General features: G+C 43.0%; 1 protein-coding gene across 1 annotated transcript; it reads right to left on the bottom strand.

The window, feature by feature from the left end:
* Positions 1 to 563: 563 nt before the first annotated feature.
* Positions 564 to 18,339, bottom strand: synm (synemin, intermediate filament protein). The gene is made up of 4 exons (XM_078532366.1): positions 17,355 to 18,339; positions 11,168 to 11,292; positions 7,490 to 7,557; positions 564 to 5,253 (listed from the first exon to the last, which is right to left on the bottom strand). Exons 1-4 carry the CDS (start codon positions 18,147 to 18,149, stop codon positions 2,522 to 2,524), a joined length of 3,720 nt encoding a protein of 1,239 aa, XP_078388492.1. The 5' UTR covers positions 18,150 to 18,339; the 3' UTR covers positions 564 to 2,521.
* Between the last annotated feature and the right edge of the window lie 752 nt (positions 18,340 to 19,091).

The raw sequence follows: 19,091 nt of genomic DNA, 5'->3' as shown, positions 1-19,091 counted from the left end.
TATTTTTAAGTGTATTTCCATCCATTGTTTTATCTCGTACCTTTTAGCCTATTTCGATCCCTTCCCCCCCCACCCCACCCCACTAGGGCTATCTGTACCTTGCTCGTCCTGCTTTCTACCCTTAATTAGCACATTCCTTTAGATAATATCACCACCTTCAACACCTCTTTGTCCTTTTGTCTGTGACGTCTTTTGGTTATCTCCACCTATCACTGACCCTCTATCCAGCTCTACCACCCTTAAACCAATTTATATTTCACCTCTCTTCTATTTTTACCTATTCTGTTGAAGGGTCATGAGGACTCGAAACGTTAACTGTGTTCCTCTCCGCAGATGCTGCCAGACCTGCTGAGTTTTTCCAGGTATTTTTATTTTTGTTTTTGTCTCATTATAATATATCCAGCGCAAACCAACACTTTGGTTTGGTTTGGTTTTATTCTAGAGAGAAAAAAAAAAATTCCATTCTGATGTTAGCACAGCACAAGAATAAATGGTGTCATTAGCGATGACACCAATGTTGTGTAGGGGTTTCTTGGCCAGTCTGCTCAGCTCCTCCCCCACCCCCCCAGTTCTCAGAGGTGCTGCCTTTCGGACGAGACATAAACTGAGGCAAAGTCTGCTGTCAGGTAACGTAAAAGATCCCATGGCACCACTTGAAAGAGGGGCAAAGGAGTCCTCACCAGGCTCCTGGCCAATATTTATCCCTCAACCAATATCACTTAAAAAGCAGTTTGGTCATTTTCACATTGCTGTTTGTGCACAAATTGGCTGCCACACCTCCTACAATGGCAACACTTCAAAAGCACTTCAGTGCTTTGGGACATCCTGAAGTCATGGAAAATGCTAATTTAACGCAAGTTCATTCTTTCTTTCCAACCATAAATGTGGTTAACATTATATGATACATCCGCCACCCGTTCCTTATTCTACATAACAGAAGCTTTTAATCCAAGCTCGTGATACATCTGACCTTCCTGTGACACGTTACTGATTAAATCATATCACAAACTAGACCATTATTGAGTAGCTTTGATTCTTATTGATGTCTGCACTAATTTTGCTTATAATAATAGTTCCATATTTGGTGGGGTGCATGAGTGCTGCTGCTACAGATCCAAATAATATCTCCATGATTGAAGGAGTTGAAAAGAAAGCAGGAAACTAAAATTACCAGTGATGTTCAAATGTTCCAATTGCACTTTTTCAGGGGTTGTCACGGGGGAATCGTAGATCAAAACGTAAAGACTATTTTTAGCTTCCGTGAATTAAAACAATATGATTCTGAGCACTGTAAACTCACAGGAAATAAGGCACGAAACATGCAGGATCTCCCGAGATGGAAGAAATGTTTTATATTTAAATTATTAAAAGATATTTTATATTTTAATCAATTTATTTTCTCATTGACAGTAAGCATAACTGAACTTTGTATCCAGGAACCTGGTGATCAAAATTTGAATCCTTGGAATACTAGGCTTATTCCCAAGCTGTGATCAGGTTCCTGGTGCATTGCACACAGTATCTCGTCCTGCAACACTGCTTCCTGAATTGACACTTTTACACTATCGGAGGCTCACGTCCAAAAGAAATGATAGGACCTGAGGACATGGAGTGAAAAGTATGGTGAAGGAATTCGAGCACAGTTTGTTAGGGATAAAGTTCTCTTTAAAAAAAAAAGCAGAGAACAGAGAAAGGTAAAACTGGCCAAATGTAAGTGTTTAAGTTTCTCTTAATTTACCTAAAGTTATTAATGTTTAATTTCCTGTTTCAACTGGGTGGTTTAATTACTGTAAAATTAATGTTGTATAGTTTCTTTTTAACACAAAAGCTAAAATACTGCAGACACTGGAAATCTGAAATAAAAACAGAAGAGGCTGGACATACTCAGCAGGTCAGACAGCATCTGTGGAGAGAAACAGAGTTACCGCTGTGATGACCCAGAGGAGTGCTAAATTCAATTATGTATCAGTTAAATGGTACAGCACAACAATTTAACTTAGAGCTCACTGTCTATAGGAAAATACTCCAGCCTATGCACGAATGTTACACTTCAAATCAGCGCTAAAATATTGTAAGACCTTTAAATTGCAATTACCTGTACACAAACACCCCAGATAAATCACTTCAATGCCAATGGCTCTGTGCTACCACTTTCAGTCAATCCTCTCAGACAGTCAGCAATAATTTTTTTCCTCTGATATCACTTCTGAAAATTTAGTCAACAGAAACTATTTTATATCATGCCTGCAAGATTATTTTTAAATAATCATTTTTCACTTGGGAGTGATTTCTGTGACATTATGAAGCCTTGGGTAACCAGAAGTGTCATGTGTATTTTTTTTAAAGCACACACATGTGTGATTATGCACCAGATAAACAACTTTCAAGCAGTGTATTATCAAAGCATAAAAGCATCCTATTTCATTGCGACTGCATAATCTATGCTCAGTGTCAGTTATTCTCTGATTGTGTCTATATTGACTAGGTTCTGGTTCAAATAATCCACTCTTTCGAAGGTTCTTTACAGTTCATCAGCAGACCGAGGCAAGTCATCTGACTGACTCTCGTCAACGTACGTAACAATAACTTTTTGTTCACTGTGGACCACTTGTGTGATACCTTCAGGTGCAATGATCCTGGCTTTTGTCAGGACTTTTGAAGAAGCAGCATATTGCATTAGTTCTGGATCAGAAGCCTGTAGATCTTCCTCTTCAACTGCATCAGTAACACCCACTTCATTGACACCACTGCTCCCAGATTCCCATTCTTCATACCAATCCATATGACCCGCAAGTCTTCTTCCATCTGTTCCTTCAGCAATTTCCTGCTGCTGAGTTACGAGTGTCATACCTTCCCCACTGTCACCTTCAGTGGTGCGTACCGACATCACTCTGTTTATGTCCATGTGAAAGGTTTCTGATGGATCAACAGGGTCTGAGATTCTATGAAAGAACTCTTCTCTGTCCATTTCACCTGTTGCCTTTTGGAACCAAGTACTTTGTTTGGACAGGTCACCTTCCATTTCACTTGATTCGGTCATTTCATGGATAGCTGGACCACCTGTGAGATCTTGAGAACTTGTATACTCAGTGTCTTCCACACTCCTTGCACTGGTTTCTGACAGAGACACAAGTTGCTCATTAATACCTCCGACCTTTGCATTGATTCCTTCTTCATCATGCAAAGTGTCAACTGTTTTAAGGCCTTTCCCACCTAATAATTCCTGTATTTTCTCTTGAGTATTGAGAAATTTTAGTCCCGAGCCTATTTCATCTTTGTTTTCTTCATCTCCAATGTATTCGCCCATCAAATAAAAGTCTTCTGGGTCAAGGCTTTGTGACACATTCACCTCTGCCTCTAAAGTGACAACACCACGATGAGAAGATTGTTGTACATTTTTAATATTAATTGATACATTGTCTGATCCCTCTTGGGCATCTCTGGTGAGTACTGAAAGCTCATCCCTCAGACTTTCTGGTACTGCTCCTTGCAGCTGCTGTAAAGCTCCTTTCAGTTTAAGTTTAGGATCCTCTGTTTCCTCGTTCAGTAGTTCTACGATGGACACTTGAACACCTTGAGGGACTTTAATCGATTCTTCTATTATGCACGGTGCAGAGAGTTCTTTTGACAAGGAATCTTGCGGAGCGAATTTGGTCTGTTTAACAGTTTCTGTGCCTTCATCGCCTTGAAGGCAATGTAACTTCGTTTCTGTTTCATTTGTCCCAAACAACTTTGCTTTTTCCTGAAGTGTTTCATGTGCTTTTTCACTGGAAGGTGAAAAACTAGATGAGCTTTCTGTGAATTTCTGCAATAGCGGTTCTGTATTTGATAGCATCGTTTTCCTAAAGTCCGCAGCAGTCATTGTGATGTTTAAGACTTCTTCGTATGTGCCATCCTTTCCTTCGTAATCACTCTCCTCTGCTCCCAAAGACAATGGAATCATGTCTGCAGGCATAGAGAAATCATCAGTTTCACCAGATTGCTCTGAGGTTGGCTCACCCATCTCAACACTTACTGATACTTTCCCTGTACCTTGTCTTCCCTTTTTGTGTAGGCTGAGCAGTCCACCTATGAGATTCTCTGACCTTGACTCTGTTAAATGCTCCAAAGCCCCTTTCAGTTGAAGCTCTGAACTTTTGGCATCCATATTCAACATTTCTTCCAGAGTGGACTCATCTGTCACATCAACAGTTTGTTCTCTTCTTGACTGAATGATAATTTCTCTTTTGGTTGTGCCATCATCCAGAATTTCTTTCTCCTCAATTTGATAAGTGATTGCAGGTTCTGGCGAAGCCTTCATTTTTTCCAAATCAGTAGGTTTTATGACTGTTTTAATGATGTCTCCAATTCTAATGTCATTTGTCAAGATCTTCTCTTCTTTAGAGATAACAGTTCCTTGATTATCATTTGACTCCTCTGTATTAGTTTTTGTCCATATCTCTTCCACAGCTCCCATTGTAGGTTCCTCTTTGTTCTTTTCTATAATATTATCAGAATGGAAATATTTTGGTAATTCTGTACTTGCCTCATAGATGTATCTGTCAGGGGTGATGGGTGGCCCCACATTACTGAGGTCTACTTTGACTTTCAGATCTTTTGGAGCACTTCTGACTGTTGTCACATCCTTTGAAGGCTCTCTCTCATACTCTTCCTCATCAGTTGGTTCAGTAGACTGCCTGTTAAAATCATAATCTTGCACCTCACTAGAAGATTGTGGTGATTCATTTGGACTCTGAGATTTAACTTTGTTCTCTTCATTATATGAAACATCCCTTTTATCATCACTGTCAGACTCCTTAACTACTATTCTGGATTTATGTGTGGCCACCTCTGCAACATATTCTGCTCCAGGTAATATCACTTTACTCTTCCTGTCAATCTTTTCTGGAAATCCTTGGTGTGGATCTGCAGTATCCTTCATTGTACTGTGTAGGGCAGAAGCTGTTGGTATAAACCTGGCAGCATCTCCGTGGACATTTATTGACTTTGCTGAAGAAGCTACATTTTGAGTTGACAAAGATGACGTGTCATCGGTATAAAGCAGATCTTCATCTGATAAAGAACTATTAATAGTCTTTCTTGCAGGTACTGTGGATGGAACAGGTTCTGGTGTTGTTCCTTTTTTGATCATCACGGTATCTCTCCTGAAACTTGAAGGAATATTTACGCTGGTTGGCTTCCATTGCTTTCTATCTAGAGTGTCACGAGCCGGTTGTACCACAACACTGTATGAATGTGATCTTGTATCTGTGCCTGTTGAAAAACATAGGTAATTTAGTACAAGAGCCTGTTTCTATGTTCAATGATGTAGCAAAAGCATTACTGACTTCAGTGTTGAAATAGAAACAGGAGTTGGGGAGGTGGTGATGTAGTGGTATTGTCACTGGACTAGTAACCCAGAGTAATGCTCTGGGGACCTGGGTTTGAATCCCACCATGTTAGATGGTGGAATTTATATTCAATAAAAATCTGAAATTAAAAGTGTGATGATGACCATGAAACCAATTGTTGTAAAAACCCACCTTGTTCACTAATGTCCTTTAGGGAAGGAAATCTTCACCCAAAATGTGACTCCAGATCCACAGCAACTCTTAAATGCCCTCGAGCCACTCAGTGGTATCAGACTGCTACAGAAAATTGGAATCCCTCCCTAACGGCACTCTGAGTGTACCTACACCACTTGGGCTGCAGTTCATGAAGGTAGCTCACCACCTAGGGAATTAGGGATGGGTAATAGATTCTGGCCTAGCCAGTGATGCCCAAATCCCATAAATGAATTTTAAAAATGAGATCATGGCTGATCTGCAACCTAACCCCATATACCCACCTTTGTTCCATATTCCTTAATATCTTTGGTTAACAAAAATCTATCAATCTCAGTTTTAAAATTAACAACTGATCTAGTATTAATTGCGGAAGGGTTTCAACCTTCTTGCACCCTTTGCTTGTAGAAATGTTTCCTTGCTCCTGAAAGATCTGGTCCTAATTTTTAGACTATGTCCCCCTTAACATTAGACTCCCCAACCAGAATTTGTTTCTCTCCATTTGCCCTATCTGTTGCTCTAAATAGCTTGAAGACTTTGATCAAATCACTCCTTAGTCACCTAACATCTAGGAAATACAATCCTAGTTTGTGTAATCTTTCTTTGTAATTTAACCCTCAGAGTTCAAGTAGCAGTCTGGTAAATCTACACTGCACTCTGGTGTAGTGGTAATGTCACTGGACTAATAGTCCAGAGGCCTAGGTGAATGTTCTGGAGGCATGGAAATCCCACTGTGGCAGCTGGTAGAATTTAAATTCTGTCAATAAATCTGGAATATAAAGCTAGTCTCAGTAATGGTGACCACAAAACCATCATCTGTTCTTGTAAAAACCCATCTGGTTCACTAATGCCCTTTAGGGAGGGAAATCTGCCATTCTTACCCGGTCTGGCCTACATGTGACTCCAGACCCACAGCAATGTGGTTGACTCTTGACTGCCCCCTGAAATGGTCAAGTATGCCACTCAGTTCAAGGGTAATTAAGGATGAGCAACAAATGTTGGCCTTGCCAGTGACATCCAAATCCCATGAAAGAATAAAGGAAAACACTTCCCTCTGAGGCCAATATATCCTTCCTAAGGGTGTGGTGCCCAGACCTGCTCACAGTACTCCAGGTTCAGATCTGTTCTAACCTTTGCCATGGACTACATTAGGGGACTGAATCACTGACCAATGACGCACCAAGCTAAACAGATCAGAAAATCTTGGGTTTAATTCCAAGGCTGTGTTGTTAGAAACACAAAAGAACATAAACTGAGCTTGCTGATCTGAGCCAAGGCAATAGTTGGGTCACCAAAAATGTCATCAAGAAAGGAGAGAGTCAGTATACCTGGTGGATAAACATAACATTTTTAAAATCTCCTTTTCTTAGAAAGGCACTGACTCACGTTGGGGGACAGTCATCCTCTGACACCTATCTCCATGACCATTCTTCTTTTGTGATTTGGCACAGTGAGTGTCAGCATCACAACTGAGCCTAACCCTGGCCTTACCCAGTACCCTGCACTCTCCGATCCTAATCCGCAACAGTGGACTTTTCTTGAGTAAAAGCAGAAAATGAAGGAATTACTCAGCACGTCAGGCAGCACCTGTGGAGAGAGAAACAGAGTGCAGCTCAGGTCGCTGACCCTTCAGCAGAATCTTTCTCCAAACTAGCCCAGAGCTATTGAGCCAATCATACATCCCCTACTGCAACTAACTCAGCATAGACTAGGGTGCAAAACAGAAACCTGTTCACCAATGCTACTTAAACTCAGCCAACTGTCGTTCAAGCCAATAATTCCAGAAAGTAGGACCTGTAGTCAGGAAAAATTGCAGGTCAGATGCAACTCTATCCATATGAGTAGTCTGAAGAATACTTTTCAGAAATTTGCACATGATGTTTAGCTAAACAATAGAGAGTCTGAGCAATCCAAACAAATAAATCCTTTCTGGAAAATAGTTTTACCTTGTCTGGGTTTTCGCAGATGCTGCCCTATCCCCTGATGTTTGGCGTGTTCTCCTTCTAATAAAGCCCTGGAAGACAATGAATCTCATGGTGAAGGCAACTTGTATTACACATTTGTCTACACATTTATTCCAGACAGGATAATCACAAGGTATCTAAGCATGATGTGACTATTGGGCAAGGTTGAGGACACATGCACCTCAGCTAAGACGCACCTAGGGTTTGATGATATCTGACGCTCCCTGATGGTTCAGTGAACTGCCTAGCACAAAATGGAGCTCAACAGCCCAATTTTCATCTTGAGTCTGTGCTGAAATAGCTCACCTCAGCCTGAACGGCAGAAGGGGTATAACAGTTAAGCTCAGTACCTCTCGTTTAGGAAGGGGTAAGGGATGGAGAATATGCTCTCTTGTTAAAAGTTGGTCATGTGCTAGACTACACAATGAGTGTTCAACACCGCTGAGCCTGATGTTCTCACTCGATGTTGTAAGTGTGATATTTCTAACGCGTAGTGTTCAGGACCAGGAAGCATGTTTGCTTGTTTTTTCACCTCTTTCCAGATAAGGTCACCGAGTTCAGCAGAGACTAGGGTACATGGGATCTTCTGGTCCAAATGACTCGGTATCACACAATACAGTTCACCGATTCACCAAACTTCATATGCTAATGTACATAATATACAAATTAACAGCAAGAATGGTGGATTCTTGAGGCTATATTTACAGGTTACATTATTCCTTTCAAAGAAAAAGTGACTAATTCCCGTCTTTCACCACCACCCCTAACCCCACATACGGGAATGTTATTTTCTTGGGCAACCTGTCTTCGGTCAGGATACTAACATTGTTGGCTGAGTTAAGGAATATCAGGTTACTCAAAGATTACTGGAACTTGTGTTTTAAAGTGAGTGATCCGGCTGGTGAGAAGCGGCTGAATTGATACTTTGAAGGCAGATATAATGTCAAAAGCTAAAAACAAAAAGAGCACTGAACACAAACTGCATTTTCTAAAACAATGCTGGAGTGTTTTTAATGCAGGGAGCCAGAGTGGAACAGTTTGCTAAGAGCTGGCACAGCTCAATGTAACAGTTGACCCATTTGCTGGAGTGGAATATGAAATCACCAGAAACTAGTTCCAAGAAAAACACTTGATGCAGCATTTCACAGTGTAATGTAGCAGTAGGAACAACAACATTTTGACATTGTCATTTATATTGGATTTGTTTTTTGGCCATTTTCTCCCCTGGTCCTGGAAGCATTACATTGAAATTAACAGCACAGAAATGGGCCATTCAGCCCAATTGGTCAATGCTAGTGTCTGTGCTCCATTGACTATATTAACAGAGTATGGTTTGATCTTCCCTTTGTTAGAGTTTACATAGAACTTACAGCACAGGAACAAGCCACTCGGTCCAACTGATATATGCTGCTGTATAAGATCCACAAGTGCTTCACCAACTCTGCCTCTTCATCTAACCCCATCAAGAAATCCTTCTATTCCTTTCTCCCTCATGTGTTTAACTAGTTTTCTCTTAAATGCACCTATGCTATACTCACCACTCTCTGGGTAAAGAAGTTCCACCTGCTTTGTTTGTTGGATGTATTAGTGGTAAGGGAGATGGGGTGTGTGGGCTTTAGCAGTAGGCCCAAGACAATTAATGATTATTCAACATTAAGGGTATCATGACTGAAATTAATGTGTTCTCCCCAAAGTTCACACAAACTTAATTCCCAGAAGGGGTCACTGGATAGTGATCAGGAACCCCAGATGATTTAATACCCCCCAACCCAGGTACACTGAGGGCAACTGTGGAGTTCCATTTGAGATAATCTCACTTAGCAAAGAAAGGGATCAAAACAAGAGTCTTAGTGACAGCATGGACTGAGTTTAAATAAGGAAATCATTAGTTCAGGATTTATTTTAGTGGAGTTGGAGTTGTGTTACATTTTTCTACATATCAAAGTAATAGATCAGTGCCGGAGATCAAAAGAACATTTCTATCTTTCATATCGGATGTCAGGGCCAGGAGTAGGCCCGATATAAAGCGCTCTCTCTCTCTCTCTCTATTTGCCCTAGTAACATGACCGGCTCAACTCAATAAAGCACCTCTTGATGCAGCCATGTGATTGATATATTCCATTCCACACATGACTCTCTATCACATCTCTAAATGAGATTCATTTAACTTTCTTTTAATTCATTCACAGGATGTGGGCGTCACTGGCTAAGCCAGCATTTATTGCCCTCGAGAACTGAGTGACTTGCTAGACCATTTCAGAAGACATTCAAGAGTCAACCACATTGCTGTGGGTCTGGAATCACATGTAGGCCAGAACAGGTAATATCAGATTTCCTTCTCTAAAGGGCATTAGTGAACCAGATGGGTTTGATGATGGTCATTAAATGGTCAACTGAAGTGACAAATTCCACCATCTGCCATGATGGGATTTGAACCCAGATCCCCAGCGCATTACCCTGGGTCTCTGGATTACTAGTCCAGTGACAATACCACTATGCCACCATATTCTGTTTTGTGGCCTCATACCCAGTAAGATTGAAACTTCTCAAGCTGAAGAGACATTGTTCCTGTTAGTCTGGACTGCATTCCAACCCAAGTCCCAGGAGGGAAAGCCGGATTTGCAAGCCTCCATACCACGCAATCTGTTAATGTGACAATTGTTGACAGTGCTATTCTAGTAATTCCATGAGGAGATTACTCATATTTTAAAAAATATATAAACTTCAGTTTCCACTCTTCCTCCAATTTTCTGAAATGATTTTTTTCAGGCATCTTAACTTTCCCCTCAGATAGTCAGGTGCAGGGGTGTCTCCGCATGGGCTGTCTTTGTGGATGCATTACTATAGAGCATCAGAGGCCAAGGATAAATCCATGTAGCCATTCAGTTCCAATTAGGTTGTTGAGACTGACTGATATTTGTGCCTGGTTTAAGATTTATCCACCAATAAGGCAACGTTATATAAAATAAAGAAAGACAAGCATTTGTACGTCTTTGTGGTTTACTGGTTTCTAATGTCACTGATTGTAAAGAGGTGGTGGTAGTCTTTTAGTTTGCTTTTAAGGTTTCCCTCCAATCCATCAATCTCCTTTATTTCTATGATGGTCTAATGAACATTGAATACATTTGATTCTGGGCCAGTCTGACAAGTATCTGACTTAACTCTCCATAAATCCCAAATCAATCCAAGACTTGAATAATTGTCTCCTAATAAGAAACTCTTCCTGTACCTCCCTCCCACTCCTGAATAGGAATAAAAGAAAAAGGTTATAATCTGATAAGTGACATTTATTATGTCTCTGGTATCTCACTTTTCTTTGTTCCACTGCAACCTTTCTTGTCCTTATTTCATGGATACTGCAATTACTATTCCTCGGAACTGTTCTGTTCTCTGCTTGAAATGTCCTTCCTCATTTCTAAGCTGTGTTGAAATCAAAACTCACTATCTTCTATCAGACCATCTTGCACTATCTTCTACTCTAATTTGTTCCCCCTCAAAACTGTGGAATTTCTTGCCTCCTTGGTTTTTGACCTTGCAATCATTCATGTCGTTCAAATTCTAACTTCTTTGAATTTTGTGCAGATCAGAATTGAAGTTATGCCCATTTCTGTTAACCAGGATTCAACCCTGTTGTCAAACAGTTTAAGATCTAAACATTACCTGTAGGTAGAAAGCTCGAGACTGAGTCCCATCTTCACCTGCATCAGCTGTTGTTGCTCGTTGAGATTAAGTGTAATCGCTGACATGAGATGTTGCTTTTCATCCTCCAGTAAATCAATCGCCCTCTGCACACCACAACCAAAACACAGTTAGTCTGATAGACCTGCAGCTACTGCAGTTCTTAATTCACTATCTAATTCAACACCAAGGGCTTGTATTTTAGCCCCCGCTAGGAGCAGGAGGGCTCAAAATAGCACACTGGCCTGTATGCCGGTTCCCCAGCTCCATTGCCCTTCCAGGACATTTTTCCAGAGGAACGTGGAGGGGTTGCGGGTGTAGGGGTGGGTTGTGGGGGGCAGGAGAGGGGGGTGTGGGGTGGGCAGGGCTATCTGTCCGCAAGCAGCAGGTACCAATTAGGCTCATTAAGGGCCGCTTAAGGCCAAGCGAAGGAGGATGATTGGGTTTTCCAATTGGTCTCCAGGTTTCCATAGGCTGCGAGGACCAATTTAACTGCCCAGAGGTGGTCTCCCAGTGCCGGACCTGGGGGCCAGCACTCCAGGCAGGCCTCAACATCCCCCCTGCTCATTTCACAACAATAAGCTAAGTTGGCTTTCAACAACCATATTTATCTCGTGATTTCATCAGTAAACCCTCGGTCAAAGATTCTGACACAGCAAACTGACTGTGGCACATAATTCTTCCCAAGTAGATGAAGGATCACACTGTCAGAAGAGGCCTGGGTGGAATTTGTACCCAGTTGTTATAGAGATTATAAAATAGTGTTCAAACACAGTGTGCCATCTCAATGTCAGGGTGGGAGATGTTCTTCAAACAAACTGGGTCGGATTCAAACCCAAGTGTCAGGAAATAGATATCTGTTATGTCTGGATGTCTTTCTCTGAGCTTAAAGCTGATGTTTTTGCACCAATTTTGCCTTTTATCTTTTACCAGCTAGGGTTTCTCTCCCACCCCCTGTGAAACGCTGAGTGAGACAGATCAGATCAGTCCCAGTTCCGCTCCCCAGACTGCGCTGAGTTGCTTGATTTCAGCTGGAGCAGCAGATGCAATTGGCCTCAGTGCCCGTGGAATAGCGGGGAGTAACATAAATCAGCCAGGACTCCTAGCCCCGATCTCTGTTAACATGAGGGAGCTGTAGGAAGCACAGATGTCAGGTAAGGACAGAATTGGTTTGGCTGTGAGCCCCTTCCCCTCTTTTTCCCTCCCCACACCTCAGCCACACTCACCAACCTGCCAACACCCACTGTCTATGAGGACTGGGTCACTCAGACAGGCTGGAAGAGAGCTGCCAGTGTTCAGGGAGCTGGACCCAACGAGAGTCAGCACTTTCAGGGGAGAAGGCAAGAAGATGGAAAATCCTCATCCAGTTTCTACTCCCCAGATGGCCCCATAGAGACGGACTTGGCTGCTGAGTACGCACCAAGCTGCAAGTATCAGGCAGACTGGCATGCAACTTGGGTTTCCTAGGCAAGAGTCCAACACTTCAGATCCTGAAAGTTTTATACCACCAGCATTCACCCTTTCCGTCACTAAGTGCTTCTCTAAATATTCCCTGAGCTCAGTATTCAGATGCTGAGAAGTGTTGTTGATCTGCAACCTCCCACCTCCCCATGTTCATGTTAAGAAAGTGTACGCAAACAGGGCTTGATTCCTGGTCCATTCTGAGTTAACTGATCAGAACTATTTGTGAAGCTTTGTGCTATGTAGAGAATAGCTGCTTTGTTTCCCCAGATAACAACAATGAGTTTGCTTGCTATCTTGACTCCATTCTCTCTCCCTTTGTCCAGTCCATTCCCACCTACATCTGTGATTCCTCTGACACCCTACATCATATCAACAATTTCCAGTTCCCTGGCCCCAACTGCCTCCTCTTCACCATGGACGTCCAATCCCTCTACACCTCCATCCCCCACCGGGATGGTCTGATGGCTCTCCGCTTCTTCCTCAAACAGAGGCCCGAACAATCCCCATCCACCACTACTCTCCTCCGTCTGATTGAACTTGTTCTCACACTGAACAATTTCTCCTTAAACGCCTCTCACTTCCTCCAAATAAAAGGTGTGGCTATGGGTACCCGCATGGGCCCCAGCTATGCCTGTCTCTTTATGGGATATGTGGAACATTCCTTGTTCCAGTCCTATTCCGGCCCCCTCCCACAACTCTTTCTCCGGTACATCGATGATTACTTCGGTGCTGCTTCATGCTCTCGTCTGGACCTGGAAAAATTTATTAATTTTGCTTCCAATTTCCACCCCTCCATCATTTTCACATGGTCCATCTCTGACACTTCCCTTCCCTTCCTTGACCTCTCTGTCTCAATTTCTGGTGATAGACTGTCCACCAATATCCATTACAAGCCTACCGACTCCCACAGCTACCTCGACTACAGCTCCTCACACCCCGCTTCCTGTAAGGAGTCCATCCCATTCTCTCAGTTCCTTCGCCTCCGTCGCATCTGTTCTGATGATGCCACTTTCAAAAACAGTTCCTTTGACATGTCTTCCTTCTTCCAGAACCGAGGTTTTCCACCCACAGTGGTTGACAGGGCCCTCAACCGTATCCAGTCCATCTTCCGCGCATCCGCCCTCACACCTTCTTCTCCCTCCCAGAAACATGATAGGGTCCCCCTTGTCCTTACTTATCACCCCACCAGCCTCCGCATTCAAAGGATCATCCTCCGCCATTTCCGCCAACTCCAGCATGATGCCACCACCAAACACATCTTCCCTTCACCCCCCCTGGCGGCATTCCGCAGGGATCGTTCCCTCCGTGACACCCTGGTCCACTCCTCCATCACCCCCTACACCTCAACCCCCTCCCACGACACCTTCCCATGCAACCGCAGAAGGTGCAACACCTGCCCTTTACTTCCCCTCTCCTCACCGTCCAAGGGCCCAAACACTCCTTTCAAGTGAAGCAGCATTTCACTTGCACTTCCCTCAACTTAATCTACTGCATTCGTTGCTCCCAATGCGGTTTCCTCTACATTGGAGAGACCAAACGCAGACTGGGTGACCGCTTTGCAGAACACCTTCGGTCTGTCCGCAAGCATTACCCAGATCTCCCTGTCGCTTGCCATTTCAACACTCCACCCTGCTCTCATGCCCACATGTCCATCCTTGGCTTGCTGCATTGTTCCAGTGAAGCTCAACGCAAACTGGAGGAACAGCACCTCATCTTCCGACTAGGCACTTTACAGCCTTCCGGACTTGAGTTCAACAATATTAGATCATGAACTCTCTCCTCCATCCCCACCCCCTTTCAGATTTTCCCCCTCCTTTTTGTTTTTTCCAATAATTTATATAGATTTTTCTTTTCCCACCTATTTCCATTATTTTTAAATGTATTTCCGTCCATTGTTTTATCTCTACCTTTTAGCCTATTTTGATCCCTTCCCCCCCACCCCACCCCACTAGGGCTATCTGTCCCTTGCTCGTCCTGCTTTCTACCCTTAATTAGCACATTCCTTTAGATATTATCACCACCTTCAACACCTCTTTGTCCTTTTGCCTGTGACATCTTTTGGTTATCTCCACCTATCACTGGCCCTTTATCCAGCTCTACCTGTCTCACTTCCTCCCCCCCCATCCCCTTAAACCAGCTTATATTTCACCTCTTCTCTATTTTTACTTAGTTCTGTTGAAGGGTCATTCGGACTCGAAACGTCAGCTGTGCTCCTCTCCGCAGATGCTGCCAGACCTGCTGAGTTTTTCCAGGTATTTTTGTTTTTGTTATGAGTTTGCAGTTACTGAGAGAGGTGATAAAGCTGCATAAATGCAAGTTCTTTCAATTTCAGGATGCTCCATGAGTGGTTCTGCTCTATAAATACGTCGGTGAGATGTCACACCAGGAATGTTTTTTGTATCTGTGGAATTTGAGTATTTACAGAACAAATTCCTTCACTTCACAGAAATGTGATAGAGGTGTTCACAGTTATGAAAGGTTTGGATAGGGTAGATAAGGAGAAACTGTTTCCAGTGGCTGGAGGGTTGGTAACCAGAGAACGCAGATTTAAGATAATTGGCAAAAGAACCAGAGAGGAGATGAGGAGAATTCTTTTTCCGCAGCGAGTTGTTATGACCTGGAATGCACTGTCTGAAAAGGTGGTGGTAGCAGATTTACTAGTAACTTCCAAAAGGGAATTGGATAAATACTTGAAAAGGAAACGGTTCAGGGCAATGGGGAAACAGCGGGGTCGAGTGGGACTAATCAGATTGTTCTTTCAAAGAGCCAGCATGGGCATGATGGGGCGAAAGGCCTCCTTCTCTGCCGTGTGATTCCTTGTTCACTGATGTTCCGTGGTTAAATGCGTTGATAGGTTTGGTATCGAGGAGGTTCTGTGCTGAGTTGGATCATCTCGATGGAGCAATAATAAAGGTGTTACAGTTGTTCACAGCACCCTTTATGGGTTAAGCAAAGGGTAAAAATGGACAGCCACTCTTCCTACTTCTGATCGCTATCCAGTCATTCCTGTGTTTGTGAATAGTAAATCTGCTACCACCACCTTTTCAGACAGTGCATTCCAGGTCATAACAACTCGCTGCGAAAAAAGAATTCTCCTCATCTCCTCTCTGGTTCTTTTGCCAATTATCTTAAATCTGCGTTCTCTGGTTACCAACCCTCCAGCCACTGGAAACAGTTTCTCCTTATCTACCCTATCCAAACCTTTCATAACTGTGAACACCTCCATCATATTTCTGTGAAGTGAAGGAATTTGTTCTGTAAATACTCAAATTCCACAGATACAAAAAACATTCCTGGTGTGACATCTCACCGACGTATTTATAGAGCAGAACCCATCATGGAGCAGCCTGAAATTGAAAGAACTTGCATTTCTGCAGCTTTATCACCTCTCTCAGTAACTGCAAACTCATTGTTGCTATCTGGGGAAACAAAGCGGCTACTCTCTACGTAGCACAAAGCTTCACAAATAGCCGGGTTCTGATCAGTTAACTCAGAATGGACCAGGAATCAAGCTCTGTTTGTGCACATTTTCTTAACTTCTATTCAATTCCATGTTGCACATGGGGGATGAGGCTAAGGTTTTACTCGGCTTATCATGGGCTTCCACAGTCTGGTGGGCTGCCAACAGTCATTGTCTAGGTCCACACATGAAAAGTGACTTGGACTTGATACTGAGAGCTCCAGCATACTCTTTGGTCCAATTCCCCATGATCAGTTAACTTAACGGCCCAAACATTGACCTTTAACAACATTCACCCATAAGTTGCTCAACTCTGCCTTGAAAAATGAATAATTAAAATTACTGTTGAAGTTGCTTTTGAAGGTCTGAAAATCCCTCAACTCTCCTTTACGTAATCCAGATTGAATACCTTGGGGACTGTTAATACCTGCACTGAATATCTCATAGCCTGGGTGAAGCAATGCTGAAAATTCAAAATATCTACCGAGTTGAAATGGATTGTGCGACAGTAAAATGTATTTAATCACACATTCATCTTTTCTTACAAACACTTCTCTCAATATGGGTATGAATTTTCAAAAGGAATTGCCCCCAGTTTTCTCCCCACTTCTCTTGTTTCTTCTCCTGTATCTCACACCTAGAAGCGCCTTTCACTTGTGTGAGACTTCAGGCTATTTGAGTTTGCAGAGCTTCTCAGCAGGGACCTGATCCAGTTCCTATCTCACACACCTCCATTCCCCGGTAGGGGTCCGCAGACTCTAACCAGAAGCCACAATCTGGTTGATTCTCCCACTCCCTTTGCTCAGTCAATTGCCAGGCCCCAGCCACTACCCCGACTGGCATCCGTTAAAATCACCGCAGCCAATACCAGATTCGATGGCATTATTTTGAAAAATAAGGTGGGAGTTCTCCCCGATGCCTCGGCCAATATACTGAACCAACATCACTAAAGCAGGTTATCTGGCCATTATCACATTCCTGTTTGTGGGACCTTAACTTGACTTGTGGGACCTTAACTAAACGCATAACTTGACTGCACTGTTTTCAACATTAAAAAAGTGGCTACGCTTAAAAAAAAGTATTTAATTCACTGGTAAGTGCTTTAGGACATCCTTATTGTAAACTTAATAAGCAGGTTTCCACACAAATGGACAGAGATTATGAGTTTTAAAAAAAAAACGACCCAAGCCCATGCCTTTCACATGTGATTTCAGTGTGATGGGCAGTGTTTCCAAATGTACTCACCCGGTATTCCTCCATATCCATATCATGCTTCTGTTGAAATGTTAAAAAGTCTTCTTCCAGTTGGTTCTGGAGATTAAATTGATCTCCAAGTTCCTTCTTCAGTGCCTCTATCTCCCGAATCAAAAGCGCGCTCTCCTCGTTCAATTCTTCACCTCTCTCTTTGTCCAGCTGGACAGCGGTTTCCAGTTCCTCAATCTTGCTCTTGTAGATCTCAAAGTTTTCCTCCCACATTGCTGAAACGGCGAGGGCGTGCTGTTCGAAATCCTCTCCCGTCACTGGGGCTGCGTGGTACCCCTGAGTAACCAGGAGCTGCGGAGCCATCCTCAGCCTATCCCTCATTTCCCTCCTTGCCCGCACATGCCGGTCCTCTAAAGCTTGACATTCTGCCCTCAGCTTGAAGATGTACGCCCCGAGAGACGCGTTGGTGGTTTCAGTCTCTTGGAGGACCTTCTCATGTTCAGCCAGCTGTTGGCTTATGTGTTTAAGAACTGTTTGTTCGGTGGTGTGGTGCTCCTGGAGCTCCTGGAGCTCCTGCCACAGGTTGCTTCGTTGCATTTCAGCTTTTGATTTCTCGAACGTCAGCTCCTCCAGTTCCCATCTCATTTTATTGATCTCATCCACATAAGCATTCCTCTCCCCCGCCCTCGTCTCACTCCTTAAGTGCTGGATCTCGGCGACAAGACTTTGGTTTACTTGTTCCAGTTGTCGGACCCTGGATAAGTAAGACTCCAGGCGATGGTTGAGCTCTTGAAGCTGAGCTTTTTCATGGAGAATCGAGGACTTGAATGGAAACATTATTCCGGCTTGGATTCCTGCTCCTGCTCCCCAACCTTATTCCCTCACTCAAACTGAATGCACTGTTAAGACTTGTGTGTTGTTTAAGTTCCTTATCTTGTGATTCTCCTGCAGTAAGGAGAGAGACTGTTTGCATCTGTGTGTGTGTCTCTCTTTTGCTCTTCAAGCACTGACAGGTGGTACCAGCTATAAAGGGGAGGTACAAACTTTTTGAGCCATTGGGAACTCTTTAACTCACTCAGAACTTCAACAACTGGATCAACTGACCCCTGGTGGTCAGAAATGCTTAGATTAACAAATCAGTTGAACATGAGCGCGATTCTGGAATTGCCAGATTGAAACCCTTGACATTCGATATTTTTTGGCATGGGCGTTGCAACAAAGCTTGAGTCTCAAAATAAAATAATGTTTAAGATTTGAGGAGTAATGTGACCCTCATTCAGCAACCCAACTGTGCTCTCAATCAAATGCAAAACGACATAGGATCTGCTTTCCAAACATTTAAACCCAGTGAGGAAAACAGCCCTGAATCACCCCAAAAAAATAGCCATGCTTTTTAAGTGCTGGGACTGTCTGCTCCCACTCCTCAGTTTACATCTCATTGGAGAGAATGTTGGGACAGGATGTGGAGTAGGAAAAGCTAATGTCATTCAGTTCGTAACCCTGGTTCACTGCTACCCCAAGCCAATTTCCTCACCAGGCAGCATTGATGGATAATGTGCAGAAGTTTACATCCCACAGCTTTTGACTGGTGGTGAATTTTAGGAATTTTTGTACCTCGGGTCATTTTATATCTTACGATTGGGCAGTGGCGTTCTTTTCCTGCCAATACACCGGGGCTGTGTTCTCCAATTCCTCCTCCGATCCATGTCACAAGGGTAGCATACTTTAATTTTTTTTTTATAATTAGTTAATTGTTCCAACTCTAATCTGATGATGGAA

The sequence above is a fragment of the Cetorhinus maximus genome, chromosome 30 (assembly GCF_964194155.1).
Source record: "Cetorhinus maximus chromosome 30, sCetMax3.hap1.1, whole genome shotgun sequence".
Taxonomy (NCBI): Eukaryota; Metazoa; Chordata; class Chondrichthyes; order Lamniformes; family Cetorhinidae; genus Cetorhinus; species Cetorhinus maximus.
The sequence above is the reverse complement of the archived record's forward strand: the minus strand, read 5'-3'. Positions and strand labels throughout refer to the sequence as shown.

Coding starts and splice junctions, on each gene's coding strand:
- synm (XM_078532366.1), bottom strand. CDS start 18,149: ATGTTTCCATTCAAGTCCTCGATTCTCCATGAAAAAGCTCAGCTTCAA. Junction 11,293..17,354: donor TGGATATGGAGGAATACCGG/GTGAGTACATTT, acceptor TGTGGTGTGCAG/AGGGCGATTGATTTACTGGA. Junction 5,254..7,489: donor TCTGCGAAAACCCAGACAAG/GTAAAACTATTT, acceptor GTTTTTCAACAG/GCACAGATACAAGATCACAT.